The 19,317-nt window shown below is 39.1% G+C and overlaps 1 protein-coding gene across 4 annotated transcripts; it reads right to left on the bottom strand.

Moving 5' to 3' along the window:
• Positions 1-3,269: 3,269 nt before the first annotated feature.
• Positions 3,270-19,317, bottom strand: LOC143884488 (uncharacterized). 4 transcript variants are annotated; one of them, XR_013252930.1, is made up of 7 exons: positions 19,142-19,313; positions 13,930-14,044; positions 6,821-6,891; positions 6,467-6,699; positions 5,644-5,691; positions 3,475-3,939; positions 3,270-3,389 (listed from the first exon to the last, which is right to left on the bottom strand). XR_013252930.1 is itself a non-coding variant. In XM_077388105.1 (7 exons), the coding sequence occupies exons 1-6, from the start codon at positions 19,233-19,235 to the stop codon at positions 3,778-3,780; spliced, it is 723 nt and encodes a 240-aa protein (XP_077244220.1). In that variant the 5' UTR covers positions 19,236-19,313; the 3' UTR covers positions 3,270-3,681; positions 3,758-3,777. The 4 variants fall into 4 exon arrangements, 3 of the variants coding, with proteins under 3 accessions (XP_077244220.1, XP_077244219.1, XP_077244221.1); XM_077388105.1 differs by having other exon boundaries at positions 3,270-3,681; positions 3,758-3,939; XM_077388104.1 differs by having other exon boundaries at positions 3,270-3,939.

Genomic DNA, 19,317 nt, shown 5'->3' with positions numbered 1-19,317 from the left:
GAAGAATCTGAAGCCAAGTTGAAATTGTGTGTTGACTTTATAAAAAAAAAATCTTGAGATTGTGTGCTGACTAAATCTCACCAATTCCTAAGATAAAGGAAATGCTTAACTTGCTTGAAACGACACATTTGATATTCTCTTCTTTTTGAAAAATGATAACTGACTAAATTACCCTCATTTGGATTTCTTTCTTTTGAGATTTAGCATAAAAATTGATGAGTCGACCGAGTTGATTCGATGCATCGTGGTGACCGACTCAAAGTTGGAACATGGACAACGTCGCATGGGACTCACTGAATGGATGGTCTGGATCAGAGGATCAATGGGCACATTATGGATTGTTATGGCTATGTTTGGTTGTACCAATGCTCCAATGAAGTGGAAAAGGTCTTGTCTTATTATCTCTTCCATGTCTCTCTTCACTCTAGATTGGTAATGACACCCCTACATTTTCTACTACTCTTCGAGGGGACTGCAGCACAACCAAACACCACTTAACATTATTCCACTATTCTCCGAGTAGTAATTCTAGTGATTGTTTCCTCCCTTTTGCCTTCGTATTCCATTACTCTCCTAGCCACATGTACAACCAAGCCTTAGATATGGGATCATAAGGGTATATTGGTAATTTTACTGTCCCTAAGTCATCACATATACGAAATTTCTTTGCTAGTTGACGTACCCAGTTGCCGTCCTATAGGGCGTCCCTTTTTCTCGCTCTGCGTGTCATCTTCTGATCGGAGACACGTGGACCAATCAGGGGCAGAGAGATAGAGAATTAGGTGTTTGAATTCTCCGTGCGGCCTCAGATTTTTTTGCTCTCAGTAATTGTAATTAAATATAATATTAAAGGAGCCTGATTTAGACACCCTGAAATTAGTCACGACACCCATGTCAGCTTGTCGTATATGTCAAGTAAGTTAGAACCAAATTGAGTCTGATGCCTACTTTTTTATTGCGTGTTAACATAAATTTTCTGGGAAAGGAGCGACTACTAGATAGCGGCAGGCCTTGTTTTCATGTGCCCCCACAGTACTCGTGGTCTGTGTCTTTTTATATTCAGTCCATTTTCATGGGCCCCACCTTGGCCGAATAATCCTAGCCCTTTTAATGGATGATCTAAACCATTCATTTCTTTTGGGCCTGGTCGGTTGATAGTCCAACTAGACCACCTGGCAAACGGGTCGGCCGGCCCAGGTTTCAGCTGACCCGTACGGGCTGGGTCAACCCGCCCCGTGCGGGTGTGGTCCAGGTCAGCCAAGAAGTGATCCGTAAAATTCCGGGTCATTTTTTACTAAACCTGGCAAAAAGTGACCAGCACCTGTAGGTCCACCCGCGCCGGGACCTGTTTGAAGTAGACCCGCAGGTCCACCCGGCCCGTCAAAACTGGGCCGGGCCAGGTAAACCCGCGGGTACCCGTAGCATCAAAAAAAGCAAAAACACAAAAATGAAAAAATCAGTTTTGAATGGAGCAAGCACATAAGAGCTCTTCCACATGCATCTTATTTTAGATTGGGCCAACCAATTTTGAATTTTTAGGTTGCCTGTTGTACTTGGAATAGACTGAAGGTATTAGGTATATGCTTTTAAAAGCTAACATGTCTGTCCTTGATCCATCAATGCGAAGTTTATTGCATTTTTTTGTTATTCTACTTGTTGATTAAGCATTCATTGTCACACAATTCATGTATTCAATTGATAGTACTTTTCACGCACTAGAAACACTTCTATTCGATGGGTATTCCATAATTTTGGCCATCAAATGGGGCAATTTTCAGATTGTCCAGTAACCTTAGAGGCTTGGAGAATGTGATACCAATAGAACTCCAAAATTCGTCGGGTTACCCGCGGGTTTACCCGTACCCTCCCGGGTGGGTCTGGGTACATGAAATGGCTACCCGCAGAATCGCAGGTATTTTTTTACCCGTACCTGCGCAGGTTACTCGTTTGCCAGGTCTATTTTTTACCCAGCCCGTATGACTTGAAAATGATTCCCTTTGGATGAAAATTGTTCCCCGTCGAAATTCAAGAGAATACTTAGAATTGATAGGATGTATATAAAGTTTAATGCTAAATTGAACTTAACCTATAGTAACTATACTTGCAATAATTAAGACTTATAAGTTGAAGGAAAACACTTTCAAAATGGGATTCTGTTTACATAAACAAAAAAAATGAATAAAGTGACAATAACACCCTTACAAGGGTCAAATTTTGGTAGAAAATGCCATTGCACGGTAGCCGCCCTGACCAACATGGTCTACATGTGGCCGGAAAACGATGTTACGGTGCTGAGTGGGAGCCTACCTAGGCATGGGTTGTACCCAGCCTGGTACAGGAAAAGTTTAGAGGGATTAATCTATTGGGTTGAGCTCTGAAAATTCTGACGTATTGGTTAGGTACCTAACATATGCTATCAATCAAGGCACCATGTTCCATATTCAAGTCACAAAAGGGGTGAGCTGTGAAAAGAGCTACCTAAGTGGACCATCGTGGTGGAATGTTACAATCCTGAGTGGGGGCTGCCTAGCTATGGAACTAGGTGTATGGGCCAACCCGAACCCAACCTGAGGAACCATTTAGTCAACCCGAACCAGAGTTCCAACCCTACGAGGCCCGAGGAACCCATATTTCCAACCTGAACCCGACTCAACCCTAGTTTTTAAGCTTACGAAATAAATAAAAAAAGATGATAAAAAATGTGGGGTTTCACTCGGGTCAAGTTGCTCAAGCCCTCAACCCGAACCGGAAGGATACCCAACCCGAGCTGACTTTTTTTCATGTTGAACCCGACAAGTTCGGGTTGAACCTGACCGAGAAGCACCCCTAACTAGGTGGGACCCAACCTAGTATGTGACAGGTTTAAAAGACCAACAACTCTGGAGCTTTTGGCATATTGTTTTAGGTACCTAACAAACGAATCCAAATGAGTTGGATTTGAGATCGGTTTGTTGTTTGTTTTTCTGCAGCCAAGGATCCAAATATGGTATTATCCCCCCAAGGTACATCTCTACCACCCGACATCTAATGGACGATTCTGGCTCTAAGATTAAATAGATGTGACTCTGGCATGGCCAATACCAGGTATACAGGTGATTTCAAACTAAGAGTAATCTTACACTGACATAGTTAGGTGGAGGTTAGTTTTTAGGGGTGACGGAATAAAAGGTGACAGATACACCACCTTTGCTATCACTCTGCAGAACCTACAGCTCCTCGATTCAATTCTTTCGAAGTAATTGGATCCTTTTCCGATCACAAAAAAAAAAAAAAAAAAAAATCAGTTACTGATATTTTCATGCCCGTCGAAAGAACACCAAAAATTTCCTCACAAATATCCTGATACAAATCCTAGCCAAAGTCGAAGGGACTCAAAAACCTTTCAAATCCTGTGAATAACCATGACCGAGTAACTTCAATCCTAGAGAACAAAAATGAAGCAAAGGATGTAACAAAAACCCTGAAGAGGTTTACCTCTTGATTTCCCCAAGCAAGAGCTGATTGGTAAATTGCACAAAATGAAATGTGACCCACTGACCAAATGGCTACGATTATCAGTAAGTCGCGAACAGGGCCAAAAGAATAGAACTCTGGAACTGTGGCATGAGAAAGCAGCTCACAACAAATCATAACTGATCATATACCCTTCACTCTGCCCCGTGCCTCTTTGCATTCATTATTCTGCAATTGAACATAAATATTTTTCCTAATAGAATGATTACTGGATAATTTATTTAATGAATTACAGATTAGTTACCTTCAGTTTCTCATCTGTTCTCAAGGGCCAAAAACAGAGGTGCCTCCATGACAATTTGATGATTGCAAAACCCACCAGGTGCCCAAAATTCCTATCAAAGTGAGCTTCCTGTCTCTTAATTCGACTGTTGCTAAGCACAGAAGCTTGTAATCCTCAACTTCAACTTTTTTGGCATAAAATAACTGTAGAGATAGATTCAATGGAATAAAACTTAGCACCATCTAAAACTATTACTAACATATAATAGGTGTTACTTGTATAAGCTCGATGCAAGTAGGAGAGAAAGGGAAGAGGACAAGACTAACGGAAGAAACTTTTAAAAAAAATACAAGAAATATGGAAGAAAATGTGTTCTTGTTGGTGCCCACTATTTATTATAGACATACTATGCACAAGAATACTAGACTTCCAACAGTCTCCCTCAAGGTGACGCACAGTATGTTTTGTAGAAAACTGAGAAAATACCTTCTCAACAAGGATCGAACATGATGTGCAGCAAAAAGATCAAGAAATGATGCAAAAAACACAATCACACAAGATTCACGTGGTTCGACAATGTGCCTACTTCCACGGGGGGAGACTTTCACTATTTCGGTCTAGCGTTACAAACTCTCTTCTTCTTGGCCAAGAAAACCTCAAACTCGTAACCCTAACATGTGGCTTATATATCAATGCCACTACATGGAGAATATTACAGAAATACCCTTTAGCAGAAATCCGAAAATCAAATCTTCCTTCCGGGGCGTGTTGCCCCTGCACCCCCAACGAGCTGACCGCACAGCTTGACCCGCGTGTGTGTTGCTCACATTAGTCTGTCAGGGTCTTGTATAATGCCAGAATACAAGACTTCTGCACAACGTGTTTGAATGCCAAGCTTGGTGCAAATAAAATCTAGCCAACTAAAGGCTATTACTGATTATGGGATAGAACAAACTAGGTAGAGATTTCCATGTTGATCACTTTATCGTGCACAAAATGAAAATCGATTTCTATATATTTCGTCCTCTCATGAAACACAAGATTATTTGTGATATGAATAGCCACCTGGTTATCATGATATAACTTCAATAAAGACTTGGCCTTGAAAGTTAGTTCTTTAAAAAGGAATGCAACCAAACCAACTCGTGCGCAGCATGTACAATTGCTCTATACTCTACTTTTGCGCTCGACTGGGCTACTACATGCTGTTTTTACTATTCGATGTGACGAGATTTCTGCCAACAAATGTACGATACCCTGTAGTGGACCTTCTATCTGAAGGTTAACCATCCCAATTTGCATCCGTATAGAACCTTCAACGTTCATATGTCCGATACACTTGTACAAAATTCCTTGACTAGGTCTCAAGACTCTCAACTACAAATGACATCTTCTCAATGTAGAACTCTAGGAGACTGCATAAATTGACTAACCGCACTGACAGCAAAGGAGATATTTGGTCAAGTACATTAATTTACCAACTTTTTTTTTTTGAAAGGTCATTAATTTACCAACTAATCTATGTTTTTGCCTAGATCTTCAAAAAATTACAAGTATGCTACTAGTAAGTTACATGAGTGATGGTACCTATCCTAATTATGCATAATACATAATAATATTAGAGTTCCAACAATAGGAGAAGTACACTTCAAGGAACAAAACTGAACTTCCCTCTGATTTTCAGTGGGAGACAGAACAATATATGAAAACTTGGAATGCTTTGCATTTTTCTAGCATGAAAGCCTTGAACGAGATACCCATTTTTCAAGAAAAAAAATACTCCATGAAATATTCAAACAAAAGAGAAACATGAATGCATCAAAACTTTTTGAGAGGGTTTGCAGAGAAATTGACATATTTGAGAAGTCCCTAATGATGAGTGTAATATTAAGCATGGGCATTCTCACCTTTAATTTGTACAATCCTGGGTCCTGAAACATGGATTGACGACGCATCTGCAAAATATGAAATTAGATGAACTTAAAAGGGCATGGCAAAAATTAGCACCAAATCCTCAGTGAACAACCATGATAGAGAACAAATAATTGTTTGAACCTTCAAAATTGATGCAAATCCATTGTGCACATTGGCGAAAGCATGCACACATAGGAGAGTCAAAAACAAATTTATTAAAGAATTTTTTAAAGATCTTTGTGTATTTCTGAAAAGCTCCATTTTTTTCAAAAGAAAAAAACAACAATTTTATTATATTGATGAAACCGAAACAGGGACAGGAACAGCAACTCAGAACTGTGTGAAATACTCACACATATCCAAAATGACACGGTTTCTTTCGGAAAATACAGGTAGGAATTCAGTTATGGGTAGATGTATTTGTCAGTGAACTGTGCTTGTCGAGAAAAGATGCTTATATCAATTCTTTGATTATGCACTGGCCCGCAATCTCCCATCAGATCGCATATAGCAAAGTCATTACTTATTTAACTTTGAAATAATCAGTAACTCCATCGATAGCAAGAGAATTGCCGCTTTATGATCTCAACAAATCATTAAGAATATAGTTTAGGATTTTAGATTCTCTATCTGATAAAGTGAAGATGACTAATAAGTACTGATAAATCAAGTACACACACGGACTGTAATTGGTAAAGAAATCATGTCACAGGCCGACCTTAAAACTACAGCTAGTATGGCTCTTGATATGGCTGTTAGTATTATTACTCAGAAATCAACACTTTTGGAAAGCAAATGAGATTCTTTTGAGCTGACCTTCTCAATAAAAAGATGCACTGAAAAAGGACTGGGTTTTGTGCTGAAGAGAAAAAGCGCAATTTTAATGGCAAGACTTAAAGGATGTTGCCAACCCGTCACCACCGTTACAACCAGAATAACGGGCAGCCAGCATTTCCTGGCCCATGCCAAGAAGGTGTCTGGATCATCTTCCAAGCAGCCTGAAGAGTCCCAAAAATTTGCTTGACTCTCTTCCGCTATGATATCATCTCCTACATTATTGAAAGCCAGAAATTAAAGGACTCTTGAAGAATGCAGGTATCAAAGCCATCTAGATTAGAAAATTGATATAAAAATTCAGACACGAGGAATTGGTACAAGGTGTCCCCTCACCATCCATAGCATATGCAACACTTGATCCAGTCAGAACTGACAATCCCAAGAACCTTCCCAAACTCATTTTTCTTCCTGGAAGGAAGCCAACATTTAAGTCTTAGATCGAATTAAAGAGAAAGATCTAATTCATGCATGCAAGTGTTTAGCATATTAATGATCTTTAAATAATTGATTTACATATTCACAAATTGTGCATCATCAGCAGTAGCCAAAAAATTTCAGGACAAACAAAAAAAGAAAGCCAATTCCAATAACTCAGTTCGCATCGTCTCCCCAGATTTTTTTTCTGAGAACTAAACATTTTATAATGAATGAAAATGAAGCAACTTGTACGAGGAGCAGAGTTTGCAGATACACAGAACTAAATGATTAGCTCCTTCCCTATCTAAAGTATCTGATACTTCATCTGCCCCGCGCTTGATATGAATGAAGAATACATCTAATCCTCTAGCCAAAATCATAAATTTCATCAATAATGTGAGCCAAACTCCATGGCCCATAGTCCCCAAGGGCCAATAAGTTCTATGGAATCCCAGCTACTATTAGTCTTCCCTCTAGGTATCTGCAAAAACATCGAGGCACTGCCTCATTCAACTCCTAGAATCCAGGGTGACCCAGAAAGGCCTTCTCAATGTCTCCTCTATGACTACAGAATAGACCTCCAATATTGGTCAGCCCAGATGACCATCTAAGTTAAGGTTGAAAGAATAGACCACGACATTTTGCATCTTGGCTCTCGTTTCATTGCAAAGATTGTATTTGATTAATTCCTTTCACTCACAATGCATCTTGCTCCCCTGCAACCCTAATTCTTTACAACCACATCCCAATAGATGATATCTTTCCCATAATCTTACATGTAGAGACCATACAGAAGATCCTCATTTCTCTCATTCCAAAAACCGCACCTTATTTCCATATTGCAGCACGCACTCTTGGGAAAATAGAGACAGATATTGAAACTACTATGACAGAATGTTCCCTAGAAAAAGAAACTCATATGATCACTTATACCGATTGGTCACCATTCAAAAAAAAAAACCTTATATCATTTGGTTCCAAGAGGTGGACAGGAATTGCATACTGTATAGTCCAGCAATAGTTTTGCCTACAATTTCTTGTTTCCTTTTTTTCAGCAAAAAGAAAGAAACTGTATTACATAGGGGAGAAAGTACAACAGAAGAGAACAAGACGTCCAAAAAAGAGAAAGATACAGCACTATCACCACCAAGAAACAGCATCATCAAACTATAGAAAACTGGGATCGTTCATAAGAACGACTGTATGAGGAAAAAAAAACTCTTGGCACTGAATCCCAATGTTCAATCTTTCTCTCTCCGCTCTATTTCTTGCTAGACCTACCGCCGTCTCAGTTTCTGGTCTTGGAATGTGCTTATGGATGAAGGTATTTCCCGACTACGATCTAACATTTCTAAAATGAATCTCGTGATTCTTCATGGGGTGGATAAGATATGTGAGAACCAGGGGTACCAATATCAGCACCTAGGCAATTCTTTTGGTCGATCAACATCCCATAGCTCAGAGCAGGGCTTTGTGCCTGAACCGAAGAAAGTGATGCCAAAAAATGAGAACAACGACTGTCATCACACCAAAAGAATCCCTAGAATCTGCCATCTCATCCAAAACAGAATCCTGATCGCTACAAGATGATAAGATCAAAACGCCCTCATGCTCTCTCGCTGCGATAGCTTTGAAGAAATGTTGAGGAAATGGAAATCGGCTCACGGAGCCACAGAATAGAGAGAGAAATTACAAAAAGTCTCAACCTAAAATTCTAAACGACATGCAGGAATCTCTTCTATACGTTCTTAATCACCTTTAACAAACAATGAAACGAATAATGTCCTTGAAAATAATCAGGTAAAGAGAGCTCTCGCTTCAATTTTTTAGAGCCCAGTCTTCCAATTGTCATAGAATATCCCTTGAATATTTCTCCCTTTACGTTTCTAAATAACCCTTTGACAGCACTGGCTAATCCCCAATCCCCACGCTAATTTGAGACTGATGGTTGTAACAGAATGGGAAATCCATCATTGCAATCTTGAGATTGACACTTTAGTCTTGGCTACCAGATTCAAATTCCTAAGAATGTCATCAACTAGAAAACCATGGAAAATAGTATACATGGGCAGTATACTATTTTTCTTTTCGTGATGGGCAATAGAGCTCAAAGACAATTTTGAATGAAACATTGAAATATGGGGACTCACTCATACTATGAGATGCAAAAAGTTCACCGTGATAATCATGGAAAGAATTCACCCACAAGTTGGGGAGGGGTGGTGTGATTTGGATTGTAAGGATTTAGTTAAAGGTCGAGGGTCGGGAGCATTTCAATCCATTATGTCAATCAAATCCAAGTTTAAGTTGATGATGTGAGTGAAGGTGGGGAGGGAGGATATGGTTTGTTTCGTGGGGATCTAAAAGTATGAGTTTCGGCTCCGCTTATAGTAAATTCAGAACGCATAAACTTTTCTTCTGCCTGGAGTGTGACTCCAAAAGAAACAATTCGTCTACCACTTATAGAAATTCAAGACTGCATTTTGTTCAACCTGAAGAATTGCAAACTACGTTTTGTTCAGAGGAAATTCAAGACTGCATTTTGTTCAACCTAAGGAATTGTAGACTACATTTTGTTCAGAAGAAATTCAAGACTGCATTTTATTCAACCTGAGGAATTGCAGACTACATTTTGTTCAGAGAGGAGGCAGAGAGAGAGAGTCGGAGAGAGAGATAGAGAGAGAGAGAGAGGTGCAAAATGTCAGAAAGAGAGAGGGAGATAAAGAGAGGGAAGGGGAAAGAAATAAAGGGAGGAGGAGAGAGAAAGAGAATGAGGGGGGGAGAGAGAGGCCCAAGCTTCAACTAGCTCTGATATTTATATACTCATAAATCCCTCCCAGTTTCGAGAGGTGGTACAAAGATTAATGGGGAATGGCATAAATGGTGATCGCAACGAACCTCTCTTGGAGACGGAGATCAACCCACCCTGGCGAGCAATCCAAAAATGGCAACGAAACGGTATTTCCTCCGGAGATCAACCACCCCGGCCAGCTATACAAAAATTGCAGTGAACATCTCTTGGAGGTATTCCCTCCTAAGATTAACTACCCTGGTGAGTATTGGATTTAAACACTACCTGGTCATTCGCCCTTCTTCTGAACGACATGCCAGCGGACTACATGGCAGAATCACTCCCCGACATAGACCCTTTCATCGGCAACTTGCTATGGGATTTCCGAGCCAAGATGTGGCCAAGAAAGACAAATAAATTTGACTAAGTTTACTTTTATGCACTTTTAATTACTTTGGACATTGCAGCAAGTATGTTCCTAAATTCATATAAATTTGACTAAGTTTTATAAACTGTAGTAGAGATATTATCCAATACTTGTCTGAAGCATGATTATTGTGACAGTATTACAACAAAATTCAGCTTGAGTGACTTGACTGGATTGAATGTAAGAATCCTCATCCATAGCATATCTTTCCTATAAAACATATACGGCAGAAATAAGCTATTGTTTATGAAAAATAAAAGATAGTTCTTTCATAGTCTATGCGTTTTCAATGAGACTGCATGAAAACCTCTCGAGTTATACTTCAAGGACTGCCTGTGACTTATAACTTCAGGGTTAAAAAATAAAACCCTATAGAGGAATGATAACGTGAAAGTTCTCTTTGAATATAATGGCAATACAGGCTCTTTTATTGTTAGAAACCTTAGTTGTAAATTCCGTTTCGGTGGCCATTCGGTTTTGGCCACCGAAACGAAATTTTGGTGGGATTTCGGTCATTCCGGTGCATTCCGGTCGAAACTTTTCGGCCACACAAAAAAATATTAAAAATATGAGAAAATTCCCAAAAAATAAAAAATAATAGAAAAGGATAAAAAAAACTAATAAATAGTCCAAAATATGTCTCAAAAGGCATATTCATTAAAAATACCCTTCCAACGGCCATAAAATGGTCATAAAATGAAAAAGGGTCAAAAAGCAATGGACCGGAATTCCGGCGCCGGAACGGAAATATGCCCAAACCATTCCAGATTCAGAGCCAGAACTGGAATTCCGGTCCATTCCGGCCGGAACAGAATTTACAACTATGTTAGAAACTATTTACTTTTAGCTTAAATCACTATTTTTATTGTTAAAAAAACGTATCTATCCATTCTAAACATGTTCCATTGCCATTTATCCAATTTAAACAATGGTCTTGTAGCTCAATGGTTGAGGCTTTGGTTTCTCAACCTTGAGGTCGCAGGTTCTATCCCAGCTTACCAACGGAAAAAAAACCATTCGGACATCCCTAAGATAATTGTGATGTCCGAATGGTTTTGTTCTCGTTGGTAAGCTGGGATAGAACCTGCGACCTCAAGGTTGAGAAACAAAGCCTCAACCATTGACCTACAAGACCATTGTGAGGACCGGATGTTAAATTGGAGAAATGGCAATGGAACATGTTTAGAATGGATAGATACGTTTTTTTAACAATAAAATAGTGATTTAAGCTAAAAGTAAATAGTTTCTAACAAAAAAAGAGCCTGTATTGCCATTATATTCAAAGAGAACTTTCACGTTATCATTCCTCTGTAGGGTTTCATTTTTTAACCCTGAAGTTATAAGTTGCAGGCAGTCCTTGCAGTATAACTCGAGAGGTTTTCATCCAATCTCATTGAAAACGCATATACTATGAAAGAACTATCTTTTATTTTTCATAAACAATAGCTTATTTCTGCCGTATATGTTTTATAGGAAAGTTACAATATGGATGAGGATTCTTACATTCAATCCAATCAAGTCACTCAAGCTAAATTTTGTTGTAATATTGTCACAATAATCATGCTTCAGACAAGTATTGGATAATATCTCTACTACAATTTATAAAATTTTGTCGAATTTACATGAATTTAGGAACATACTTGCTGCAATGTCCAAAGCAATTAAAGTGCATAAAAGTAAACTTAGTTAAATTTACTTGTCTTTCTTGGCCACATCTTGGCTCGGAAATTCGTCGAAATCCCATAGCAAGTTGCCGCAGAAAGGGTCTATCTCGGGGAGTGATTCTGCCATGTAGTCCGCTGGCATGTCGTCTAGGAGAAGGGCAAATGGCCAGGTAGTGTCTAAATCCAATAGCTCACCAGGGTAGTTAATCTCAGGAGGAAATACCTCCAAAAGATGTTCATTGCCATTTTTGCATAGCTGGCCGGGGTTGTTGATCTCCGGAGGAAATACCGTTTCGTTGCCATTTTTTGCATTACTCGCCAGGGTGGTTAATCTCCGGCTCCAAGAGAGATTCGTTGCAATCACCATTTCTGCCATTCCCCGTTAATCTTTATACAACCTTTCGAAACTGGGAGGGATCTATGAGTATATAAATATCAGAGCTAGTTGAAGCTTGGGCATCTCTCCCCCTCCCCCCCTCCTTCTCTCTCTCTCTCCCCCTCCCTTTATTTCTTTCCCCTTCCCTCTCTTTATCTCCCTGTCTCTTTCTGACATTTTACACCTCTCTCTCCGGCTCTCTCTCTCTCTCTCTCCGAACAAAATGTAGTCTGCAATTCCTCAGGTTAAACAAAATGCAGTTTTGAATTTCCTCTGAACAAAACGTAGTCTGCAATTCTTCAGGTTGAACAAAATGCAGTCTTGAATTTCTATAAGTGGTAGACGAATTGTTTCTTTTGGAATCACACTCCAGGCGAAAGAAAAGTTTATGCGTTCTGAATTTACTATAAGAGGAGCCGAAACTCATACTTTTAGATCCCCACGAAACAAACCCTATCATCCCTCCACACCTTCACTCACATCATCAACTTAAACTTGGATTGGATTGACATAATGGACTGAAATGCTCCCAACCCTCGACCTTTAACTAAATCCTTACAATCCAAATCACAACATCCCTCCCCAACTTGTGGGTGAATTCTTTCCATGATCCATGATTATCATGGTGAACTTCTTACATCTCATAGTATGAGTCTCCATAATTCATTGTTTCATTCAAAATTGTCTTTGAGCTCTATTGCCCATCACGTGCCATTTTTGCATTACTCGCCAGGGTGGTTGATCTCCGGCTCCAAGAGAGGTTCGTTGCGATCACCATTTCTGCCATTCCCCGTTAATCTTTGTAACACCTCTCGAAACTGGGAGGGATCTATGAGTATATAAATATCAGAGCTAGTTGAAGCTTGGGCCTCTCTCTCTCCCCCCTCCTCTTTCTCTCTCTCCCCCTCCCTCTATTTCTTTCCCCTTCCCTCTCTTTATCTCCCTCTCTCTTTCTGACATTTTGCACCCCTCTCTCTCTCTCTCTCTCTCTCTCTCTCTCTCTCTCTCTGAACAAAATGTAGTCTGCAATTCCTTAGGTTGAACAAAATGCAGTCTTGAATTTCCTCTGAACAAAATGTAGTCTGCAATTCCTCAGGTTGAACAAAATGCAGTCTTGAATTTCCTCTGAACAAAACGTAGTCTGCAATTCTTCAGGTTGAACAAAATGCAGTCTTGAATTTCTATAAGTGGTAGACAAATTGTTTCTTTTGGAATCACACTCCAGGCGGAAGAAAAGTTTATGCGTTCTGAATTTACTATAAGCGGAGCCGAAACTCGTACCTTTAGAATCACTCTCGTGCGTTGAAAAAGCCGAATTTTGTTACAAAAAAATGAAATTTCGTTTTTTACCAAATTTCGGTATTTCGGCTGAGATGTCGGTTTCAGCTTAGTCCAAAACCAAAACCAAGATTTAAAACCATGCATATGTTAGTGTACACTTCAGGTGAGGTGAATAACATAAGATCAGGCCAGATTAATAGCATACAGTCTCTCATCTTAAGTTGTAGAGAGAAAAATAAATAATTACTACGTCTAACTGATAATGCAATTAGGGAACATATTGAAAGAAAAAATTCAGAATTTGCCTCATGAGTCATGAATTGAGAGAAAAGTACATGAGGGGTAGAATATAAACATCAACTAAACATTTTGATGTTGCTTAGTGTATCCAGAAAAAATATTAAATTTAAAGAATACTGGCATGGGATATTCACCAAATGCCCTCCATATCACTTTGGCAACTCAGAAGGAAATAAATCTAAGAACTTGCCTGAGGAACTCAGATTATGCATACATTTTCGTTGAATGTTAGACTGGAATCTTGATGCTACAGTCTCATGACCTTTCACCCACGTCTTTAACTGTTCATATTTACCAGTAACTGCATATGAAGGGGCATGATGAACATATTAAACAATATGATGCATATTCAAAAGTCAAGATGTCAAGTGAAATTGGTCATGTACTAGTTATCTACTTCTTACTTATAAATCACATGAACAACCTAACAAAACAAATATGCATGAAAGAAAAACCAGCATGAGCGTGTATCGGCAGAAAATTCAACAAATACTGCCCAATGAATCATTAAGTTATGCTCAAACAACAAGGAGATGAATATATTTATCTGCAAAAGATAACTTACGGTAGAAATCCACATCAAAGCAGAAATTGGGTACAAATGAAAAATCAGTATAACATAGATCTGATGCAAATCAGTTCCAAAGTAGATGTATAACTGACATGTAGGTTTAGAAAAACTAGAACTTGTGGCAGTACAAAAAATTATATTGGTTTTTTTTTTCACTTTTCAGATAGAGTGCTCGAATATAGAGGTAACCCCACCAAATTGCTGCAGAATATAATCTAAGAGGAGATATAGCTTGAAAAGAGAATAAATCAACTCAGAAATTCAATATTCTAGAGAACTTATGTAAAAATTCGTAAACTTGTCTTTATTATGGACAGCACGTACCTATGTTCATTCCCCCTTAAAACAAATAGAAACTCCCTCCCTAACTCCATTTCCTATTATAACTAATCCCAGACTGTCTTCCTATCCTCCAAGAACAATAAATCCTTGAATTGTAACTGTTCACAAACAACGAAGTTACTGCAACAGCTTGGCTGCAACTCAGATTCAAGCTTCTAAACTTGGAAAAAAATTCAACTAAAAACTTTTCAAAACTTTAAAAATACCTAATTTAGTTAAAAGCCTAGTAGAACTCTAATTTAGCAACTCAAATAAAAGGTTCCAGCATTCCGTCGATGAATGCAATTGGAATTAGGAATAACTATTCTCAGACATCAAACCATGGGAAAAAACTTCTGGAAAGATGGGGTTTCCCAAAAATCAAGTGAAATCTGGAAAATATGACAAATTCATGAAAATAAAAATCAACCAGTGGTATTCTACATGTCCTGTATTTGAACATGTAGAATACCCTCCCCCACATCTAGGACCATAAAAATGCATCCAAAACATAAAATAACACTCTAAAAAATTTTAAAAAAGAAATTGTACATCAATGAACTACTCCTAAGCCTTAAGACTAAATCACATCAGTGAAAGTCCTTGACAACCCATGGAGTCGGAACAACTGCTTTGAAGAATGTTTAGGCAATATGTGAAGCATATTAACTCTTTCACCATGAAAGATAACACGGCCCCTTCGAAAACCAATATACCACAGCAAAAATTGGACACATACCTCGATGAGGCTGCTAGAAACTCAACACAGAGTCCGTACTCAAATCACCTATAGAACATGTCGTATAGTATAGGAGTGAAGAGAAGATATCTTGGGAGCATTGTTGTCAATTCCATTTTGTTTCGGCCACATTTCGTTTCGGTTTGGAAAACGGAACAACACATCATAATATTCTGTTTTGTCCAAAATTCTAATCCATTCCGGTCCGTTCTAAGTTCTAACGGCTATGTTTTTTTTTAATATTTTACTGTTATTTTATGTCTGTTTTGTAGATGTGTGAAGGGTACTTTCGCCTCTTTGCTTCCCCAAAAAAAAATCTATATAAACCCATCTAAGCCCCTATTTTCTCCATTTCTTCTACACACTATCCTACTGGTGTTGCTGCATATGCCGACGTCGATCCTGATGATGTTCCTAGAGATATTGGTGGCGATGAAGAGGGGTACCACTCTATTGAGTATGATGACGGACTTATGAAAGCCCCTAGAAGGTGATGATTTATGTTTGAGCGATGGGATGTAATTTGTGACATTTTGCATGATTCTTATTTTTAACAATTTTGGTATGCATGTCGGTTGCCATAGAAATTGGAACATGTCGGTCTCGATATGCACGTCGGTGAAAATCCCATTAAATTACAGAAGTTTATACAAATGCATGCAAATGATGGAAACATGAGATGATGCTTCGGGATATGCTAGAATAAACATAAAATACACTTCTTTTTAATAATGACGCATTTTATGAAAAACGAAAAGAGGGAGACAATCACGACCAAGATGGTTGTGACATGCCAAGAGGAAGCAGAGAAAACTACAAAAGTAGAAAAAGTACAAAAGAAAATTAAGAAGGCAAGAAGTCAAAAATCTCAAGATCAATCCTATTGACTCTAGAACGGGTCAGCCGATCTGCGTCACTGTTAGTCACTCTCCTAACGTGTTGGAATCCAACCGGGCATCCCTCAATACGGTCTTGGATCTCTTCGATCAAATCCGTAAACCTCCACGGGTGAGGATGGCTCTCTTTCATCCACTTGATAACATTGAGGGAATCTCCTTCCACCCCCAGTCTGCACTTCGTGGACTTGATGCCCTGCAAGAAGGCCCTCATTTCCGCCTCGTTAGAATCCTTGATCCCAATGGGACCAAACCAAAGCACACTTTGTAGAAGTATCTCATTATAATCCTTGACCCTAATGGGACCAGAGAAAAGTCCACTTCGTAAAACCGAACTCATTTCTCAACACCCCCTACTCCTGCAGGGGCAGGAGTTACCAATGCTCGACCCTTACCAATGCTCGATCCATCAAAATTAAGCTTCACCCACCCTGGATTTGAAGCGGAGCCAGTCCTTGCTAGCACAAAGCTCCCTTCCCTCGGCAAAGGCACAAAGGACCAACAATCCAGGAGCTCCAGAATCATAGCAAGGAATACCCAATACACCCCAAACCTTCTCAGGATGTGGTTCCAAGCATCTTTAGCAACCCTGCAATGAACGAAAATATAGTCCACGGATTTGCTCGCTTCAACACAAAGAATGTAGTGCTCAATCATAAGAAGCTTACGATTGCAAACGTGATCAACCGTAAGAATCTTATCCTAAAAGATAGTACAACCAAACGCGCAAGTGTAGGAGGTGCAAGGTTGAGCCAAACATGAAAAGAGACTGGATTAGGTACAGCATGGTGAAAGAAAGATTTAGATCTGGAATTCTTCAGGGATTTTAACATATATACACTTAGAAATCATCACACAACCACAATAATGGTTTAACAACATCAAATACCTAATGGCATGTGTTTCCGCGCATGTCTAGAACAATAAGGTCCATTCTAAATTGAAAATGTGTACAACCATATATACATATGCTTTAAATAAATAGAAAATGTAAGAAAAAAGCCACTTCATTCAATAATTTCATAAAAAAGTAAAATATAATGAAAGAGTACAATGTAATAATGAAAATTTATCAGATTTTCTAACAGAAATAAAATAAAATTATTAATTTTGAAAGAAAAAATGCTGACTTCATTAGTTAGTGGATCTGACAGGAATTGCTCAAATATTAAAAAAAATAAAAATTACAAGCTAACATGAATAAATGATAAGTTTTTGACAGGAATTTCCTTGACAGGGAGTTGGATCATTCATGGGTCGGTTCATTCATGCTACATCAATAGATCTGAGGAAGACAAAAGTGTTTGGACTTGGTGCTCTAATAGAACGTTCAGAGCGTCAAATTGTTTTATCTTCAACTAGCTCCTGTTCATGTATATTCACCTCTCACCAGGGTGTGGGATATTCCAGCCCGGCCTAGGGTTTGTTCATTCGGATGAACAACATTCCTCGATAAAATTTTCGCGGTAGACCACTTGCGCGATCGTCAGATGTTGATCATTGACCACTGCGCCCTATGTGTAGAGGCAGGAGAATCTATGGAACATATCCTACTCCACTGCCGGCTAGCAAAGGAGGTGTGGGGCGGAATACTTTCTAGATTTGGTATTCAATGGGGTTCCAATCCAAAGTGTTTGATATGCTGGAAAGCTGGTCCTTTGTGTCATGGCGTTAAAGAGGTAAAATTCTATGGAATGTAGTCCTCTGGCTACTATATGGGTTCTATGGAAAGAAAGAAAAAATACTAGGGTATTCAAGGGACTAGTTAAAATACCCCATTTCATCTTCACTAAGGGTGATAGCTCTCACTATCGCATGGGTCAAAATTCTTCCAAAGTTTCAGTTTGCCTCAGCTCATGACCTATGGTATGGTTGGAGGAATATCTGTATCAGCAGGGAGCAGGCTCAGGTTATCAATAGCAGGATGGGTTCCACCAGAGATAGGAAAGAGGAAATTGAACTCTGAAAGTTCAAGTTTGGGGAACCCTGGTCCAGCTGGAGTTGGTGGTCTTATTAGAGACAACAGGGGGGAGGACTCATCAAGCCAAACCTTTTTTATAGTCTCATACTTGAGGATGACTCAATGTCATTAGGTGGCTCCAGGGGTCATCCCCTCACCATTGGAGATTTGCTCATTGAATCGATGAGATCTCGGATCGGGTAGCAAGATCTTCTATTTCCTTCAGGCATGTCAGAAGATAGGAAAATTCAGAAGAGGATAGACTCGCTAAACAAGAGGAAGCTAGGGAAAGACTAGAGATTTTTGAATTTCTTCCTCCTTGAGTGGGCTGTATCCTAAGAATCTTTTGTCTCCTCCCATGTAATGACCACCTCGGTCGTCGGGGTTTTCTCCCCTTTTCTTTTATAATTTTACATTCACTATTTCAAAGAAAAAAAAGAAAAAGAAAGAAGAAAGAAAGAAATTAAACCTAAACTCCTAAATTAAGCTCTAAAATTAAGAGGAATTGTATTTATGGTGCACCTCCCACGGATTGGAATTTGTTGATCATTGATGGGAGGCAGTATTAGGTAAGAATCAATCTCATTGGACAATCCTAACTCCAAACTGTTCCAATTGGTGTGACTTTTCACAGTGACCAATCCACGGTGCGCCCACCGGATGGACACCTCGGATCGAAAAGGATTATCCAACATAGAGTTTGAACTATAATAGGGTGCAAACGAGTTGTACAGAATCATTCCTTAAAATTAAAACCTAATCTCCCAATTAATCAAACAAGACGAACTTTCATATCAACAGACTTTAAATTTGAGTCAATCCACGGGGAGAAAATAAGGTTTCCCAGACCTAAGAGAAGAGATTCAGAGAGAGAAACGAAGAAGAAGACTGAGAAGAAAATCGAAGCTTACGTGAATTTCTCGAACGAAAGAGAGAAGGATTGGGAGGAGAGAGAGCGCAAAACGATGCCCTAATCGGCAATAGAAATCTCCTTATGTGCGCCATTTTCCTGGGTCATTTTCTGAATGTCTCTCGAGCTCGATTTCCGTCAGCCTGTCTGAAAGGGACCACGCTAATGTACGCACTT

This window comes from Tasmannia lanceolata, unplaced genomic scaffold (assembly GCF_043159265.1).
Source record: "Tasmannia lanceolata isolate RefF3 unplaced genomic scaffold, GAP_Taslan_0.1 ptg000008l, whole genome shotgun sequence".
NCBI classification, from domain to species: Eukaryota; Viridiplantae; Streptophyta; class Magnoliopsida; order Canellales; family Winteraceae; genus Tasmannia; species Tasmannia lanceolata.
The sequence above is the reverse complement of the archived record's forward strand: the minus strand, read 5'-3'. Positions and strand labels throughout refer to the sequence as shown.

Coding starts and splice junctions, on each gene's coding strand:
- LOC143884488 (XM_077388104.1), bottom strand. CDS start 19,235: ATGGCGCACATAAGGAGATTTCTATTGCCGATTAGGGCATCGTTTTGC. Junction 14,045..19,141: donor CTTTCGTTCGAGAAATTCAC/GTAAGCTTCGAT, acceptor CTTCATATGCAG/TTACTGGTAAATATGAACAG. Junction 5,692..6,466: donor TGCATCTTTTTATTGAGAAG/GTCAGCTCAAAA, acceptor CATATTTTGCAG/ATGCGTCGTCAATCCATGTT.